This window comes from Alexandromys fortis, unplaced genomic scaffold (assembly GCF_014885135.2).
Source record: "Alexandromys fortis isolate MF-2015 unplaced genomic scaffold, M_Fortis_MF-2015_v1.1 scaffold_6, whole genome shotgun sequence".
In the NCBI taxonomy this organism is placed as follows: Eukaryota; Metazoa; Chordata; class Mammalia; order Rodentia; family Cricetidae; genus Alexandromys; species Alexandromys fortis.
In genome coordinates, this window is record NW_026067902.1 from 24,989,448 (window position 1) to 25,009,917 (window position 20,470).

The following is a 20,470-nucleotide window of genomic DNA, read 5'->3' on the forward strand; positions in this document are numbered from 1 at the left end:
CAAAATTATCAGCACTTTTTTTTTTTTTGTAGAAGCCCATGGAGCTTGCTATTCTTTGAAATTATACGGGGTTTGACTGACTCCCCTAAACGGCTTCCTATAGCTGAAAAGCAGTGTTCTCTAGCCCCCCGAATATGAGAGAGTAGATGAAGCCTGCTATTGGTAGGTAATGTGATCTGCCTTTTGTAGCAAGCTAGAAGCCAGATGTCCCCTCCCCTTTGATCTGAATAACACTTTAGACTGCAGACAATAAGATTGGTTTTAAATTTATTGTCTCTTTGATTTCTGCATTCTAATGCTTTTTAAATTCTTTAAGCAAGACAAGGCTATATATAGGCAATTGGGGTGGTTCAACGAAGGCCAAAACCTTGCCAGTAGCTTATGAGCGGGGCCAGGCAGTTCCGTGCTCTTTCTCTCTAAGGAAACAAAGCCGCTTTACTTGGGGGCAGAAACTTCAATCCAGTCGTTTTACCCTGCAACAAAGATTCTGGCTTTTAGTCTCAGCCATAAAAATGCTCCCTCGTAGTGACATCCCTCGTAGTGAAGCACCGAAGAAGTTTAAGTGAAGAAACTCCAATCTGAGCCCCTTCCTCAGCTGCTATACCACTGCCCCTCTGTGAACGATTTCTTCTTGTTCTTCCGGGTGGCATAGCCTGCGTCAGCCACCAGGTGAGGCAGATAATTTCACTATGCCTGTGGAATTGCGAATGTGAACCCGACTTCATCCAGGGGGCCAGATATAAGGAGTCAAGTAGCCTTTGGGAAGCTCTCTCAATGACTGTCACCAAGCAATATAAAGTAGGCTCCCAATTGAAAGGCTGAAGGCATTTGGCCCAGTTTCCACTCACAGGCGTGTCTAACTACAAACTCTAGCCCCTAAGAAGTCAGCCCATCCTGGCAGAACACTGGCTGCTGGTGTTCAAGTCTCATTAAGCTTTCATTGTTTTGAGCCAGTAAAGGCTTCCCCTTGTCTCTGCCTCCTTCACAGAAATAGTGGAGAAGCTCACACCAACACGACATTTAAAAGCATTCCCATGGTCAAAGTCTTACCCAAGCCCAGTGACTACCTGCAAAGCAGTCTGTATGGCCTCATTCTTCATACTTTAAAATGAAGTTGAATTAAAGGTACCCAGAGGTCTGACAAGCGCCATCTTTAGTCTGAGGTAAAAGAAAATCTTTCCAGACCTGGGTACCCCTTCCTGAGGGCTTGGCTCTCTTATCAGACTTCATCCCAGCCACCTCTGCCCCTACCCCTGGACTGAGAGCAAGATAAGACCGTCTTTGAAAAACCTTTACAAACGGATGTAGCAGTTACAGCACAAACCCTGCCCTGTCTGCCGGGAATGCCCTTCCAGCTTCTTTCAGAAGACAGGCTTCTAAAGTATGCAGTTCAGAGGAAGATGAGAAAACAACCAACAAAGGCTGGTCCCTCACCCCACCCACCCCCTTGCTTTCTGGGGTGCAGCTCATCTTTGCAATGTGGGAGCAGAGTTCAGTCTGACCTCTTATGTCAACACATCTATCAGATGTTCCAGACAGTTTTCAATCAATTCCTTGGATATCAAGTATTAGGCTATAAACCATTTCTTTCTACTTTATGGTTCTGAAATATGAACTCCGACCACAGCTAAAGCTTTTAAGTCTGCTGTTGAGGGCTGCCAAGAAAAGCTCTTCACCAACCTGAAGGGCGATCGGGAGAGGTGACGGCTCTGGAGGACAGCTCTTCTGTTCGCTGGATCATGCTTCCCCAGGACATCCTCTCAGCAACGTTTGAAGTTTTGAAGAAAATCCAGGGCTCAGGCTGTACGAGTGTCTCATTCAGGGCTGAGAAACTTGGTCTTTTACTTTTTAGCATCTTAACAATTACATATCTTCTCTCCATCCACTGCTGCCTACTGCAAAGAATCTTCTCTAGCCTAGACTCACAGCAACCTTGGGCATATGGTCACAAGCATAAATATTAAGAAGGCACTGAAGAAAACTTCAGTGGTTTTCTAGAGATAAGATTTTCTCCAGGGTCTCAACAATTCCACAGCTTAGTGATTCTATAATTTAGAAGATGTTCTAGTATTTTAGTATCTGGGCATCGATGTCACAGCATATAATGCGGCATATTTTGGCAAACATATAAAAAACTAACACTGAACAAATGAGCTGATCAAAAACAATTTCTGTAGAAGTGATTTTTGATTTAAACTGTGGACTTTTATGTTACTTATAAAGCATTGCTATACTTTATATCACTGCCTGAAAACAACAACAACAAAGAAACAAAAAACAGAAAGAAACCTTGTACCTCTGCTTGGTGCCAGAACACATGTAACTATATTCTGTTACATTTCCCTGGTATATAACTTTCCACCTGTTACTGGAAGTCACCAATCCTCCTGTCTCCTCCTTGAGAAATTTATGTTCTGGTGGTGCTGTTTTGGATAAAGCCTAGCTGGGTTTCCATCTTTTGTTAGTCTTAAATGTTTAGCCAGACTGTCCTTTGTTGATTACGTGGATGGGGAGAAAGGGATGATATATGATGGACTTACAGAGACCTCACTCTTCAACGCTACTTCCAGCAGAATTCTTGGAAATGAGCAGGAACAAATGTTAGAAATGAGGGCATCAAATGGCTGCAGATACAACATCTCCATCACACACCAGAGGGACATGAAACCAAGATTTATTAAAATACCCTTAACATATTCACAAGTAGTGCAGCGAATGCAATTCTCTGGAAATTCAAAAAAATAGTGTTCTGTCTCTTAAAACAAATCAACAGAATATCAATAGATTAGGATAAATATAATCTATCACAGAGATAGAATTTCTTTCAATAGACAATCTAAATTTTTCTAACCAATATATATTATGTACAAAAATACACTTGATATAATGATCAAGTAGTGTCAAGAAGGAAAAAAATTATATACACACATATTTTCATTATGTACAAGTCAATGTTGGTTCCTTCACCTTTTCTTTTTAAAAATAAATACTTCATTTGGTTGCAAATTACATTTACAGATTCAACTCACGAACATTTCTCAGTGTTGGTTGACAAAATTAAATATGCAATTAGAAATACATACTATTTTTAACTTAAAGGGAAAATACCCAAATTCAGTTAGCTTATTATGCTTACAAACATCCAAGAACATGGAAAATAAGGTTTCATGTCTATAAAGTGCTTCTCCTTCCCAAAGCTATCTTTATTTTATTGGTTAAAATTCCTTAAAGTTACACCTTATGAATTGGTCTAATATTTGAATAGAAAGACTGGATTTTACCAGATTTTACCAGGGCAAAACAGTCAACTCTGCAGGACATGCTTGCATTTCTACGAGTGCTTTTAAGAGCATAACAGTTACTGTGAATCTGAAAAGAACCACAAAATGTCAACATCCCAGTTCAGATTGTGGTAGATGCTTGAGTCATGAGCAATAGTACAAATGGAGTGGCAATAAGAAGTCTGAGGGTTCATAATGTTTGCACAGAGGTCAATTTGTCCAGCGGCACAGAAAGCTGAGAGCCCAAGATTTCGCCTGGTCATAGCTGCTCCGACGGATCAAAAGTGTTCTCTAATTAGACAGTTTGAAACTCTGCGAGGGACCAAGAACTAGAACACCCAACCTCTTTAATAAAGCAGAGCGAAATGAAAAAAAGAGATGCATTTTCCACCTCTTTTATGGATTTTCCCCCTTTGCCTAAGTGATGAGGTGATGGTGACATTAGCAAGAGGCAGTTTCAGCAGTGTGTCTCACTCACACAGGCTCCTTGGTGACAATAGTGCTCTGTCCAAACACTGGACGCTGAAGCCCAGGGCCTGAGAGGGCTGAGGGGCATTCGGTGTCTGCGCTGGAGAGGACAGAGTAGCTGGGTCCAGGAAAAGCTGCAGAAGTGTGAAGATGAAGCATGGAATGGAGGAAAGCGAGATGATGCTAGCTGCTGCTGTGGCTTGTGAGCAGGTAGAGAAGACACAGAAAGGTCCTCAGGCAAGTCACTCTTGTAGCAGAATCTGAAGCTGGACATTACTGAGCTAAACATGGGTCAGCACAAAGTCTGTCACTGAGCTGTATAACAACACGGAACACTCCTATTTGCCTAATACAAATGGCCTTCATTTCTATTAAAAAATGCCCCTGGTACTATCACGGCAAAGGCTATGTAAAAACACTGCACTGGGTTCGTTCAGTTTTTCTTCTCTCCTGTTTCCTGGGTTTCCTCTGTCATCCCCTGCTGCTTGAGATCCCATAAGGTGGACAGGAGATACTGCAAAAGTCAACGGGAATCTTAGGAAGCAGCTTCCACGATCCCAGGTGGTGCTAAGAAAACTAAACCAAACCGAGCCAAACCATAAATGAGTTAAAGCGACTTACATTTCTGTGGCATCTGACTCATATTAGGACGCTAACTGATTTCAGAGAGTTTCTAGACATGCAGGCCAAAGCTTATTTTCCAGGCAAAAAAACCATGATCCCTAAATCAAAGTCTAGTGAGCCTGCTTCCCACACTAGTCTGGATTATAATTCACAGACGGAAAACACTGTGATGAATTGATGACATGCTTCCACTAAAGGCTCTTAAAAATTAGCCAGGGTCTAATTTGTAAATGCTCTGCCTTTCGGAGACTATCTTAGATTGCTCCCTTAAAGGGAAACCCTTTTCCCTTAAATCACATAATCCTCAAAGATTACGCACACAGTGGTCAGTGGGCCAGTGAGGCATGGTATTTGTGTCTCAGGAAGTTGGAAAATAGTAGAATTATAAAATTAACAATTTTAAAAGAAACCTGTGCCTCTGGTAGACTTCACAAACTCTATTCAAATCACTGCAGACAGAATCACTTCAAAACCTGGGTTTGTTTCCAAGAGTAGTGAATGCCTTCTAGGCTCTGTGCAGAACCACTATTGAGACTGATGATCAGACATGAAAACCTTAGGTTGTATCCAGAAAGAGCTGGTAGGAAAGGGAGGCTGGAGAAATGATTAAGAGCACTTGCTGCTCTTGCAGAGGATCCAGGTTCAGTTCCCAGCCTCCAAGTGGTGGCTCACAACTGTCTGTAACTCCAGTTCCAGAGGATCTAACAGCCTCCTACTAGCTTCTGCACTGGGCACACAGGTGGTACACATACATACATGTAGATGGACAAGCATACTCATAAAGCAAAAATAAGTACATCCTTCTAAAAATGAGGAAAAAAAGATATTTGTAGCTCACAAAACATACCTACAATGTAAGTATTCTGAACGCTCTTTGGCCCTTCAACGGGAGAGCAGGACAATTTGTGCACGCCCTATGCACCTTTTCACACCTTAAGGTTATAGACTAGAATTAAAATTCATTCCATGCATTCCCAGAGTTGTTCATTTTTGAACATGCTATGGTGAGGCAGAGTAACTTCCCTGGGTGCTCAGTGGTCTTTAGGGCTGGGCTTTTGTTTGAGAAATATCAAGTAGGGAAGCCAACTTAGGTGAACAATTAAAAAATACTTTGCATTATAAGGTGGAAGTTGAAGAAAACCCTGGAAGAGAACAGTGGAGGAGAGCAGGCATGACTTTGGCAAACAGCTCCTGGTATACACTCGATTTCTTACTTGATATAAATATAACTCATTGGAAACCTACACTAGTTATGGAATGAACATTCTCTCTAAGACATTTTTGCAGCTTCTGAGGTGGGGGACACAAGAAGTTCTAAGAAACACTCAGCCTAGGTGACAACCCTATTGAATGTGGTAGAGCCTGTCTGTTCCCTGGGGTGTTCATTTCCGCCTGAGCCTACTGACTCGTTTGTGTTTTGACAGCCCAGGGCTGTCATGTTTCACAGGAACCATGAAAAAAAAATACCATGGAAGCACGGAAGTGGTTGAATCAGACTCCAGTAGAGTCCTTAGATAAGACGAAAATTATCTGAGGACAGAGGGCGTAGCGTGAGGTATGTAGTGTGTGGAGTATGTGAGCTTAATTTGTTCTTAGAAAAACAACACAGATGAGCAAAACAGCAAAACAGAGACAGAACTGAAGTTAGGTCAGTCTTCTTCAGACCGTGTGTTTGATAACAACAATATGGAATAAAGTGTAGGGTTCATGTGAGCGAAAGACTGAAACAAAGAGAAAAGCAGAGAATAAAAGGCCTCAATGGCACTGGTCATCTCTAGGGTGTCTGAAGATGGGCTGGGCTGGGATAGAGTGTAAATGGAGGCCAACACGTTCCACTTAAGGGCAGCATATGGCTTCTTTTGCTTGTCTAGTTTTCTTTCTTTCTTTCTTTTTTTTTTTTGAAACCTGATGACACCTGAGGAGACAGTCAGCGAGCTACCATTTTCATGTGCCCATGTATCCAAGTAGCTGTTAAGTATTCAAATTCCCCAAGTGTGATACAAGGCATTGCATTGCAACAAAGGAGGCTACTGAGCTGGTCTCGTGTGAAGTGCGCTGAGACTCTTTCAGATTCTCCACTTTCCCGCCAAGTGTTATCTTGAGGGAGTTTGGGAGATTGCCCATCCTTGTGGAGGGGAGTGAAGAAGGGTGAAATACATAATGAGGGTTCCCTACAAGGTGTCAACAGCTGACAGGGAAAGCAGGAACGAGGGAAGTAGCTTGGTCACATACAGCTGTGAAACTGAGCCTGGTTGTGCCTGGATCCGAGTGCCACCAGCATTAAGAACAATTGTGTAAGACTAGAGGGGAAGAGCTGCGGAACTGAGTATTGGGGGTGCTTTTCTTTAGGTCCTTTCTGTATGGGTCATAGCTTCTAAGTGGCTTTCCATTGCTGGGAGATGAAAACCTATCCAGTGCTATCTCCCGTTTGTGAGACGTAAATTTCCTTCACAACTCTATCAGTTTGGGAAGGGACTCCGTTCACCTGCACTGCAGATGTCCTTATGCAGGTGAAGTAGCTAACCTGGGTGACAGATCAGTTCACCCTCCTGCAGGGTCCCTCAAGCCACACGAGCTAAACTATAGATTTTGATATTCATGGTCTTCTGATATTCCACTCACTTATAAACTCCCCTCAGGGGAATCCAGAGGAAGGACAGAGGCACATACGGCTCTAGAATGCATGCCTTTCTCTACGTGGCTTTTTAGAGACAATCTGGACTCTTTCAAACCCATTGTAAAGACAGCCTGACGTAAGCTGCGGCTCCAGGCAGACGGCTGGCAGCTTTGTGGCTGCTCGTCACAGCCGTTTGGCTTCATACCTGCTTACTCAGGACTCCTACCACTTTGGATTTCATAGTATGCGCCTGTTTTGATTCAATAATTGAACTTATTTGTAGATGACCAAATCTATGCATGCATGTTTCACATAATCTTTTGGTACTTCCTCCCCTCCCCCAATACAGGCAAAGTAAAATGAAAATCAAGGAAAATACCATACTTTCTACTAGCAATTTTTAACACAATTTAAACTACTTTGTAAAATAAAATATTTGGGGAGAAATATACCTTTCGATTTTTTTTCATGTATCTTGCTGTATCTTGTCCCCGCTTGCTTTTTAAGATTTATTTTAATTTTTAATTATGTGCATACGTGTGTGTGTGTGTGTGTGTGTGTGTGTAGGTATGTGTATGACTCTGTGTGCATCGTGTCCATGGAGGACAGAAGAGGATGTCAGATTGCTCGAGATAGTTATAGCGATGGTGAGCCACCCAACATGGGCAATGGAACCCAAACTCAGGCCATCTATACGAACAGTATGTGCTCTCAACTACTGAGCCGTCTCTGCAGCATCCTTACCCCGGCTGGTTTTGTCTTTGACTTTTTAAATGGTGTGTGTGTGTGGGGGGGGTACTAGAAAATAGAGTTAAGATATTAGAAAACAAAAAGGTGTGTCCCTTGTCCCCCACCCCAGTTCCCAACAGCCTGGAGGATCTGCTGTGTTCTGGAAGCACAGAGAGACAGTGCCACCTGTGATGACTCATGATCGTCTTAGAGACCCGAGGTGGCATCAGCCCCACTGAAGGCCTCCTGTTCCACTCATCCCATCCCCAGGATCCATCAGGTGTAGGCTGTGCAGACAGAACGCTGGCATGGCTCCTGAGGTAGAGACAAACTTGCACTTTCCTTTTGCACTTCAGTCCTAACAAGGAGGCCACGGAGAACAGGATGTCCGCAGGTGCAATTTGCCTTGTTGGTTAAGTCCTTTGTTCTTCTTTATAGTTACAGCGAGAATAAACAGAAACAATATACAAAAGGCAATAGGAAAAGAACAGCGATGCCAAGGCATTCTCTTCATGGTAAGTTTCTTATTTGATTGTCTATTTTGTCTCATCCCTTCATTTTGATTAAAATAAACCACGTGACCACGTCCCTTCCTTCGGGTCACTGAAAGACAATTAGCACCCGCATGGATGTGGCAACTGTGACTTGTAGGTACCAGCTACTCTTGCTTTACACGGTTTGCACTGTGCCTGGCTATGGTGATGCTTTCATTACCTTGCATCTATTCTCAGAGTGTCCCTGAGTGGGGGAGGGGGGTGAAGACTGACAGGCAGATTCCAGGAAGACATTTAAGGTATCTGGCAAGTTCAAAGGTTTGAGAAAGTTGCTGAGGCAAGAGGCAGGCCCCACAAGACAGCCAGAGGTAGGCAGATCAGCAAGCGATGCAAGATTCTGAGTAAATCTAAACTGTCTCAACCAAGAGAAGAAAAGGACAGTCCTTCATTACATCAAGGGTTAAGAACACAGTCTTCAATCCTCAGTTCATGCCCAGTCCTCTCGTTTTCTCACCAGGGAAATTCAAACAGCAGTTGTGTTGGGGAGAAAAATGTAGGAAAAGGGTCTCAGGAGGCTTTTCTCCAGATTTAAGGGCCAGAGTGGGAAAACACAGCCTGCCCCTGACAGTCCATTCAGAGGTTAATACTAACACAACCACCTTGCTTGCGCTTTAAAGTAGAGAACTTCTTTCTGACCATCACATTTTGGACCCTTCCTTCACATGCTTTTGAGTCAAGGCCATGATGAAAGTAGACATTTGGTCTCCTGTCTGGAAATAGCTTGGGAACGGTGGAAGAGACCAAGCAGCAAGTGGTGGAGTACAATGTAACCTCTCTGCCTGTCTGCTTAGCACTCATTCATGGTCCAGGGTGGGTCTGAAGCCACACGGTCCCTTGCCCAAGTGGACACTCGATCCAAGTCTGTCCTTCCCTGTTTCTAATAGAAGTTGGTACAGAATCTCTACTGGCCAGGAAGCCGTGCTAGCTGTGTGAGCTGATCTCAGTGGCCAATGTTCGCTCTTAGCATCATAACTTAAGTCTCCAGGATATGGTTTATGGCTATTATTCTCTCTCTTAACCCATGGGAAATCTTAATCTTTTTTCCTTTTCATTATATCGTAATTGTCATTATCAAAAATCATTTCCCTAGTCTGTGAGATACACAGTGTTGAACCTCTTCAAAAACACTTCTAGTAAGTTTCAACATTTTTGTTGAAAATGCCATAGGATCTTGGTACAACTGGGTCAAGATTAAGATTAATAAAACAAAACAAAACAAAACAAAAACCCACAATGTGTGAGGAACAGGGCTTGAGTTCTCTCACGGCAATCACCACAAAAGAGGTACCTCTTTTTCCATGATGGTTATACACTGGGAAGCTTAGAAATTCAACATAAACTAAAATGCAAAAAAAAATTGGTACATCGTCTGATTCTTTTATAGCATGGGCTTTGGATTTCTATAAGAAACAATGATCAGATATTCCTGTAATATTCCCATACATAGCCCTGCATTGTTCCCATGGACTAACAAGGGACCCCTCAAAGGCGGCACAGGGCACTTCCTGCAGACGACCTCCGAAGGAGGTAAGCAAAGCAAATGTTCTGTAACAGATCTGTCGGGAGCTCCCCTTGGCACTGGTGTCTAAAGGAGCACTGGGCTGCGTCCTCTCGCCCTGAACTTTCCTTCTGTGTTCATCTTAGCTTGTTGACACACTGGCTTCCTTCTGACGCAGTCTTTCTTTCTGTTCAAGAAGAAAGCAGATCCATTGTCATTTCTACTTTTTAAACATTTTTGTCTCAAGTTCTGGTAACTTTCTCAAATTCTGGTCTGAAATGGTGAGTTATAATTGTACTAAATACCACAGAAGTAACAGTATTTCTATTGTTTTTTTTCCCCTTGGACAAAATACATCACAGCGTGGAGGAATATATTCCCAGTGCCCCACTATTGCTCTTCACGGAAGCAGGAACAGTAGCTAATCTTTACGGAACCCCTATTACGGAACTGGTACTCTACATGCCCTTCCCGTTGCCTCAAAATGAGTTGGGATCATCATTGCCCTCTTTCCCTTGAAGAGAACAAAATGAAAGAAACCTTACTGAGGTTTTAGGGCAATGCTGAGATTTAAACCTGGGCTGTCTCCTTCCCAATAATCCTGGGTTCCCAATCATGCAGCAATGCCAACTGTACTACGGTTAATGTTCATTTTCAACTTGACAAGGTCTGGAATCACCTGGAAGCCAAACGCCTGTGAGGGTTTAGTTAACCCCTGGGCACACCTGGGACAGATTAGCTTGATTCGGATAACTGAAGTAGGAAGACCTGCCCACTATAGGTGCTTCCATTCCCTGGGATGGGATCCTGGGTTATGTAAAGGGAAGACAGTGAGTTGAGCATTAGTGGCCACTGTTTTCTGCTTCTTGACTGCGGGTAGAGTGTACCTGGATGTCCCGAGCTCCTGCTTCTGTGACTTCACCACCATGATGGACTATAACTTCCAACCAGGAGCCACAACAAACCCTCTTTCCCTTTAAGTTGCTTTTGTGGGGTGTTTGACTGCAGCAACAGGGATGGACACTAATCCAGTCTGTGGCACACAGGTAGAGAATCACTGTGACCTCTACTGAACACTGGACTCTGGAGGACAACTTTCTCAGACCCAGGGAAGCACAAAGAGACTGGCTGGCTTCCAATATAAGGAACATATGTGAGGAGATCCCCACTCCTGTCTGCTCAGGCTTTTTGTCATGTCTTTGCCAAGTGACATTAGGCAGACAGTACATTTTTGCATCTCAACTTTCTTAGTAGCTCCTAGGGGACATCCTGCCTCCTCCCTTGATGGGAAGAATGATGGTGAATACACAGGACCCTTTCAGGAGGAAGGCACCTGGAGATAAGGGGGAGAGAATCAGAGATGGATATAAAATGGCAAGTGACGTAATCTGCTTTATTCCAAGTGACCTCTGTTGGGTCTGCAGTTTCCACATACAAAAACATGCTTTATCCCTTCATGCCTACTTTTGTTTTTAAACCACATGGTATTAAGACGGGAGGAATGATACCAATTCTCCCATATCTTCCCTGAGTTTTGTTTTTTAGATTCACCTTCTCTCGGGAGTGTAGCCCAGATATGACGCTAAAGCTAGAAGTCATGCTGAAAAACGTGGCTTACCAGACTAGCAGTGGGATTGATTTTCTTTGTCTCCACTTTCTTCTCTGATGTCAGTTTGCTGACAGATGCCTGAGCCATCTTCAACCTGAAACAGAAATGGGAAGGAGAGATGGAAAGAGAGGAAGAGCAGAAAAAGGTCAGGTTGAGTTGAGCAGAAATCTTACTGCTTCTGAAGGCGGAGGTCAGTGGTTACTGTTTTAATCAGTTAATTGTCCCATAACCACGGGGGTACATTCTGAGAAATGTCTGGCCAGGTAATTTCATCACAGTGACACTCACTCAGTGGATATCCACGCTCACCAGCAGGAAAGCCCACAACAATACCTACCATAGATACCTGTAGGGTATGTTACACACTGAACCCTGCAGGTACCTAGAGCACACTGACAGGGATTTGCATATCTGAATATATCAAAACAAAGCAAAGGCATGTTGTAAATATTAAACCCACCATTTCCCCCTCCATTATATGTCTCATAGACTGTTGTCTATGTGCTCGGTTGTCAGCCAGGATGGCATTATCCCCTGTGTAACGGTAGCCAGGTGCTTCTAATAGCTTTCTGCTATGACTTTTAAACTCTAGTGTGAATGCTACTCTGCTTAACCACAGCTCAGTTCTCACTGGAGAAGCCACTAAGATGAACTAGGGGAGGCTGTGAACAATGTCACAGTGCAGGATGAAGAGAATCCTGAACTCGGATTCAGTAGGCGGGGCAGATGGCCTACTGAGCCTGGCCGACTATCTGCACAGGGGATAATGTTGAGACAATTTTGGATAATGAAAATTTTGAGAAAACGTATGACTACTATAAGCATAAAATTCATAAGTTCACTGCAGTGAAGTGAAAAGGCAACCTAAAAATGTAAATAAAAACTGAAAATCATGGATCTGATGTGGGGCTTTTGTCTAGAATATTTATGAATGCTTATAGCTCAAATAAAAAGATGAATTATGGTAACCACCACAATTAATAAATTTATCAATGAGATAATAAATATAAATAAATTTATATTAACATTATATGTAATTTAATATAAACAAATATATTTACAACACATATTTGAAGCTCAGGGAACACATAGGAAGATGGGGCAGAGAGACTGTAAGAGGCAGAGGACCAGGGCATCTGGTGGTAAGATAGCTCTTCTAGGGACAAACAACAAGCAAACAAACCAATAGGAGTTGGGGGCGTGGTAGGCAAAGAAGATCAAGACATCTTGTTTTAAATTCTCCAAGAATTAATAAAGATGTTATTTTTTTTAAAGATGAAATTACTCTTTCTCCACAAATGAACAGAGATTCAAACAAATATTTCTTCAAGAATTACATACAAATGGTCAACAGGCACATGAAAAGAATTATAATATCATTAATAGACTCAACACACACAAAAGTATCCAAAAGAGACTGGAAAGATATTAAATTATTGAGAGAGGTGATTGCTGGAAGGATAAAAGATAAGGGATTGAGCAGTATATTAAGTGAATTCCATTTTAAATGTATAACATTAATAATTTTATTTATTTAAACTCTTAGAGAATATGTAATTCTAGGTGATGAGAACATGCATTTTACTTTTAAAGTTTCCTCAAAATTCTAAAAAAAATTAACTATTAAAAGATTGACCAATTCACAGACATTTAAAATTTAGCATTTTTTTTCCCTTCAGGGTTTCAAGTAAAAAAAAAACAACCTTTCACTTTATATTAATTGTGTACATGTTATCATCTATAAATGGCTGAGAGGCTTGATTCTTGGAGGATTTGACTGTTTGGAACATATATCCACGAATCAAATCTTTCTGTCCATGTATAGAATGTAACTCCAATGAGTTTAACATGGTAACCGGTGTATCAGAAAGTTAATAAAAATGAAACAAGAGGAGTAATGAAGAGGAGTTACAGAACCCAAGAAGAAATACATCTGCAAAGCTGCGGATAGACAACTGTCATAGGTCTGAGTGTCTATACCACACTGTCCACTAAAGCTGCCCATTTGAGACAACAACTGTGACTATATCCAGCCAAGAACAGATTGCACCACCAGGTCAGACTATACTGGAGAACAACCGTTAAAGAGAGGTTTTCCAGTGTAGATGACGGAGATGCAAATGTATCCGCAGTGTGTGTTCTTTCTGGAGTTCTTCCAGCTAGGATCTGTTTAGGGAGCAATTATCATCTATCTCATGGTCACGACCTTGAAGAGAACATTTTGGCCCATCTTTTGCTTTAATGGTTCCTTTCTACCTATCAATTCTGGTCCCTGCTTTTGGAGTTGGCCTGCTACCTGGCTTCTGCTCGCATCACCCTCCCACTTCCTGAGTGCCTTGGTGTCCCTGTGACCACTCTTTGGGTCCTTTGGATACCCAAGAGGTGGAGCTGGGGGAGTTGTGTGGGTCAAAAAATCATGAGGGGTTGGGAACTAACCCGCAGTCATGGCCACACTGTAATGGTACTAGGGGCTAGTTACATACAAGAACGTTTAATTGGGTAGAGTGGATTCTGTGCTCTTTTCTGATGACCAGTTCTTAGGCTCACATATCTTACTGTGTTGTGATCATTTTTAACTACCTCCCTATCACAGCAGACTGGAGCTTCTCCGAGTGGGGACACAGTTCCATTACTTCTGTCCTCAGTATCTGCACTGTACCTGACATACAGTAACTGAATAATAGATAATAACTTATTGCAATCAATCTTTAAAGGAATTCAGGTATCGAGAATGGTGATGGAGGTCTTTGGAGATGGCACAAATGGTAAGGTGCCTCCAGGCATAACTACGTAAATTTGAATTCCCAGCACTCACACATAAGCCAGTAGTGGTGGCATATGCCTATAACTGTAACGATGGATTGGGGACAGAGGCAGGAGGATCCCTGGATCTCAATGGCCAGTCTTAGCCAACTGGTACGTGAACGACCCTGTCTTTAAAGCTAAGGTGGAGAATGAACCACTGGGAAAGCACACTTGACACAGACACATGTTTTCCACGTTCACATGTGCACACACTCACCCATGCATGTATGTGCATACTCACATAATGCACACATGCAAATTGAAAATAAATGATAAAAAAGAACAGTGATGAGGACAATAGGCAGGAGTTCCTTAAATCACAGGTGGCTACAACATCAGCAGGTCCGAGATGGATCCTGTATAAAGCAAACTGGGAAATTCTTACTAGTCACTGTCTATCCTCAGCAGTAAATTCCACCGACTTTGAGAGGGCCAGCACTGCACGGTGAGCATCAGGCACAGCAGGACCAGCTCAGCTTGGGGCTGTTCCCATCACCCTCATCACCAGTCAGAAGCTAGCAACTGACCAGTGCTCTCTGCCAGCTTCCTTGTAGTGTTTGGTTTTCTAGCCCTTAGCGCATTCCACCTGCTTTTGTGACTAGACTGGACTCTGAAAAATCTTATAGTTTTGGCCAGGAGACTTGGAGGAAGGCTAGTGTGGGGGACTAGATGAGAAGGAATGAAAGCCTAGACAACTGAAGTCATGTTAAAATAGCCTAGCTCCTTTGAAGCCATGCTACAGATTAAGGTGGCCCCAAGTAGAGATGCATGACTCTAAGGATATGCCTTTCTTTCTCCAGCACCTTCAAATGATCCCATCAGCTAGAGCAGAGGTCAGCAAATATTTTCCATCAAGGGCCAGAGAGTAAAGATTTCAGGTTGTATGCTGTGTCCCCAATACTGAACTCTGTCATTGTAGTATAATAATAACACACATGGGATATGCAGGTAGGTCAGGCAATGCTATGCTCTAATAATAGTCTTTATTCACAACCACTGGAAGGAAACCAGATTTGACCCTGATTTACCAGTCTGTAAACTGTAGTACATGATTCAAAGGCTTCTGCTTAGCAGTCAAATTTCTTCCCTGTGTTCTAAATTTAATTTTTCTAGATCTAGACCTGTGGAGATAAATGTTCTTAGACAAGTACTTAACCCCTCTGGCCTCAGTTTCCTTATCTGTTAAAAGTGGGTATGTTACTACACCTAAGTAATGTTGTTGATGTAAAACCTAAGGAAGTTTTAAACATGGCTACCTCCACCAATTGGCTCTACATGATAGCCATATCAGGTACTATTCCTCTCTTACTCATGTGTTCAAACTCCTTCTAGGGCTGGAGAGATAGCTCAGAGATTAAGATCACTGACTGCTCTTTCAGAGGACCCGGGTTCAATTCCCAGCACCTCATGGCAGCTCACAACTCCAGTCCCAGGGGACTTGACACCTTCATATGGATATACATGCAGGCAAAACACCAAAGCACATAAAATAAAAACAAATAATTAAAAAAAAATCTCCGTCCATTCTTCCATTCTAGCTCAAGTGGAAAAGTCATGAAAACTTTCACCATCTCTCTTATTACAGAAGTAATTTCTCTTTTCTCAGTGGACAAAGCACTTTGAGCCTCTCTTGAGGTACTTAGGGCTTTTCATCTCAGAACTGGGGGTCTTATTTCTCTTCACACTAGAACCACACGAGGAAATCACAGGCCTTGTGTATACCAGGGAACCTTCCTATTTCAACATCTACGCTGTGTCTGCATGTCAGTTCTTAGCGCACGCGTCTGAAGAATCGATATCTTTCCATCTTAATCAGTTTAAAAGTTTAGTAAAAGACTTATTAGCAAACTTATTGGCCGCCCTGACTTTTGAATAAAAGATCCCCCGCACATTTAAGAAGTCTAGTTCTAGTTATAAACATATAAGAGAAAGGGCACTGTAGGCCTCCTAACGTGCTAAATATTTATACATGCCAACTTCACGTATACATGCCACGATTCCTGAAGGTGTCCAGGGCACTTCACCCCCAAGGGAACCGAGACTAGAGGAGTTACAACTTTGTCCCAGGTCAGGTGTTTCCTTATCCCACCCAGGAGGTAAAGATGGTCTTTTTTTTTTTTTTTGCATGTAATGAAAGAAAATAGGCTGGCTAGACAATTTCTAGCCATACAGAGATGCGCAGTCTTCTCCTTGACTCCATTGTTTGGGAACTTGTTTCTGTTTCTGGCTGCAATGTGGGTTCTATTTTTGTTTCTGGTCTAAACATTTACTCTAGACTATCACACAGAGTTGTTCATGACTGCTGGTAGTTAAAAGCACCTAGGTTTTTACTTTAAGGATTATATGCTGAGCCCTCCAGATGTAACTTTAAATACAGGAGAAAGCATTCCAACATGCGTATGTTAGAGAGAGAAAAAGCTGTAACTTTGGTCCATAAATGCTTGAGCAAAACTTCTGGAAAGCCTACTAGCTTTTCTTCTTTCTTCCTGCAATCCATAAGCTCCCCCAGGAGTCATGGCAGGCTCTAGCACACTGAAATGGCTGCCAGTGTGCACTGTGGGAAAGCACACATGCGAGAAAGGATGTGTGTTCGATGCTCCTGCCCAGGGAAGTGCTCACAACCTTGGTTTCACACTAGAGCCACCAGGGTAAACTGTTTGAATGTAGACATTGAACATGAACGATATGATGCCATTTCAGAGAGAGAAGACCGGGCACAGCACTTTGATGTGGATGGGACTGTCATTATGGAGGCTGTTTCAGTGGGTTTTGAGGATATTCTGGGGTCTCCCTTGGTGCTGCATCCCTCTTCCAGTACCTGGATACTTCTCTCTGGATGTTGGACAGCTCTGTTGACCTGGCCCTGTGGAGTTGGATCATGTCTCAAGATACCCCTCATGGGTGCACCCATACACTGAGACAATGGGGATGTTCTATCGGGAACTCTGAAAAAGCTTGGGTTAAAACCGGTCTCGCTGAACATAACGAACAATGAGGACTACTGAGACCTCAAGAACAATGGCAATGGGTTTTTGATCCTACTGTACCTATTGGTTTCGTGGGAGCCTAGGCAGTATGCTCACCTTACTAGACCTGGATGGAGGTGGGTGGTCCTTGGACTTCCCACAGGGCAGGGAACCCTGATTGCTATTTGGGCTGAAGAGGGAGGGGGACTTGATTGGGGGAGGAGGAAGGAAAAGGGAGGCGGCGGTGGGGAAGAGACAGAAATCTTTAATAAATAATAAAAAAAAAGATACCCCTCATGTATCCACAAAGTACTGTCTTCGGTTTGCTGAATCAAGTTGTTTCTTCATGGTTCAAGGCAACTGAGCTAGTGTCCAGGCACCATTCTAAATAAGTGACCTTCCACTATTCCCCGAGACCAACAGGGGCTACGGGAACCACTGTCGGTTTATCTTTCTTTACAGAATGCATTCTCTAGGCATTTCTGATTTCTTAATGGTAGAACCATAGCACATGATTAATAGTTATGAAAGTCAAGGAAATAACCAAGGTCACTTTGCACTGATGGTTAAAAAAACAAAGAAACAAAAAGACTCAGAGTGTTAATTCCTCTGCAGAAAAGAAACTTCGGTTGATAAGGACATCTCTGGTTAGTTTCCGTGTTATACATAAAGGGAAAGAAGGTAAAAACAGAGGGAAAGGCCACAGAGAATGAGAAACAAGGAGTGACTCCAATTCATTCATCACAGGCAGGCCAGTGGGGCAACATACTTAGAAACACACGCTCTTCCAGCTCCGTTCTTTCCTTGGAGTCTGACCCTTGACCCTGACCACCACCCTCTGCTCTCCACTCTCACGGCCCTCAAGTCCATCTCACAAGCTGTCACAAAACAAGAGCAGCAGGAATTCAATGCAGATCCTAGGGCTTAGGACACTTAACTGCTTACATATCAGGATTTCTCCTTTAAAAGTTATTCCATGATAAATTAGCCTACGATTTCTACTTCCTGAAATGCGACAGTTCCCCTAGTCTGAGCCTAAGTAAGATATCTACTTACAACCAAGGATGTCCTCCCGCGGCCTGGATTTCAACAGCTACACAAATCAGCCACTTCGTAGCTCTCGAGGGTTATCACTTCTAGTACCTAAACACACTTTGACTTGGAGTGATTAATTGCACAACAAAGGCCGCTTCCGTTGGCAGAGCTTCTTGTCCGGGCCACAGGGGAGTGGAAGTGGCGTGGGGCTAGACCTACCCTGGAATGCAGGATCAGTTAAAGCCAATCACTCTGCACTTGGTAGACACAACACCCCAGCCAACCCAGAGGTGTAGGTGCGGAGTGAAAGGCGCCAGCGACGCCCTTCCTCTCCTGCGAGAGGCATTCAGGAGGCAGCTTGGGGGATGAAGGAGGCTGTGTCCTAAGTCTACAGAGCCCCTGGAAAGGGCAGGCAGCCTCTGGGAGACAATCCGGATGCTGATACTGAAGACAGGTTTATGCTTGCAGATACTGATTCCCCCACCTTTTGGTTTTGAAACCTCTACCACCTACTGAGTCTCACCAAAGACTAGAATTGACACAGACTGTTTCTGCAGTGGCTGCAACCACAACAAAAGAGGGTGACGAGATTGGAGCAGGTAGCCTTCATGGCACCCCTCAAATCATACTGCCTGGGTAGCCCCCTGTTGTATACCTGCCTAAGGCCGGAGGTGTCAGGAGTCCCGCACTTAGTACTTCAGAGATATCCTGGCTGAACGAAGACTTACTTTGTGTTTCTACCGGTCTCTGCCAAGCTAGAGAAACAGTGTGGACAGACATTCTCTGAAGTCTCGCTTTGAGCGCCAAAGGAGTTTGAGGCTTGGAATAGCAATGGATCCCAAGGATTTTCACTTCTTTCTTTTTTCAAAACAAATCGAAAGTAATGCAGTCAAGAATAGAGTCGAGAATTCTTTTACCCCGGCAGTTGTTCTTTGTCTCATCCTGTCTGTTCTGTTTACACATTTATTAAGACTGTATACTGTTGGGCAAAAATGACCTATATGGGATTTATTTGAGGTATTCTACCACCAGTATCAAAATAACTAAGATGTCTCACTTACCAGCCATAGACATAAAATCTTATATCAGTTTGACAGGACCAAATAAAACACAGTAACTGTGTATGTGCTCAGCATTAACTGAGTACTTGCTGTATATAAGGAAATAGGTACTATAGAGAATATAAAAATTATATGTAGACTTTTGCATTAATGTTCTTGGGCATACAATTTCTTAAAGAAAGAGAATTCTTAGTACCAAATGAATGAAAAATAAATCACTAAGTGCTCAAGTTGATGGCATAGTGAAACCCTCGGCATTTTGCAGGAAAGACAGCTAAACCGAGGCTGGAGAAAACTTCATGACGGGAACAGTCTGAAATCACTACAATAAATTCTTCAAGAACAGTCTCATGACTTGGATATCATAACCTGAGACATAATGGTTATTTTGAATGCATATGTTTAAGTCACTGCCATAATAGATATTTTTATAGTATGTGTTTATGTGCTACAAGCTTACACGAGAATATGAAAATACATGAGCAAATGAGCATGATTAACCAAACAGAAAAGATAGTATCTAATTGGCCTGATCCCAGGGGTCATACTACATAATTCTCCTAACCTATGTGCTTAAGTCTTCCAAGCCCACAATTTGCAATGTGACCCCTTTGGATGTCCTTACCCCCACCTTTTCTAAGTAAAAGAATTTACCCATTATGTCAACATGCAGTTTCTTACCCCAAATTTCGGGAACTTAGGGTTTGAAGAGACCTTCAGGATGACCTAAGTCTCGTCCTTTCTAAACTTGGCTAAGTAACAATCAGTGGGGAGCTGTTGCCCAAATGTTTACATCTCAGATTTAAGGGCAGCAGAGTCAAGGCATTTATCAGGTCTTAGTCAAGCACAGGACACATTTTGGGATGGGTCCTGAGACCACAGGCTTCTAGGCCCTATTCCATGGGATCCTGACTCAGTAAATAGGCTCATATTTCCACAGTGCTTTTTGGTGATGCCAATGGTCTTCCTAGTTAGCAAGCCACTAATCTCCAACTGGCTTGTTTCCCCTATGACTCTACTGAAGGAGGTCTTTTTGTGAGACTAGTGATATTCCCAAAGCCCTCTATTTCACATTTTCCTGAGATCATTTTTTTTCCTCCTCCATCACAAGGAATTCTCATACCCACTTAATGACATTTGACTGTATTATGAGGCCCTTCTCAGACAGATAAACACACATTTGGGCTCAGTGCTAGGAAATTGCCACCAAAGGCACAATAGAG

At 42.8% G+C, this 20,470-nt stretch overlaps 1 protein-coding gene across 2 annotated transcripts in view; it reads right to left on the reverse strand.

The window, feature by feature from the left end:
* Nucleotides 1-2,664: 2,664 nt before the first annotated feature.
* Fmn1 (formin 1) overlaps nucleotides 2,665-20,470 on the reverse strand; it is a 345,263-nt gene continuing 327,457 nt past the window's right edge. For both annotated transcript variants that reach the window (XM_050134444.1, XM_050134445.1), the window contains 2 exons: nucleotides 11,390-11,474; nucleotides 2,665-9,958 (listed from right to left, as the gene is read on the reverse strand). In XM_050134444.1, the coding sequence (XP_049990401.1) occupies nucleotides 9,914-9,958; nucleotides 11,390-11,474 (130 nt within the window). In that variant the 3' untranslated portion in view covers nucleotides 2,665-9,913. The remainder of the gene's footprint in view (nucleotides 9,959-11,389; nucleotides 11,475-20,470) is intronic.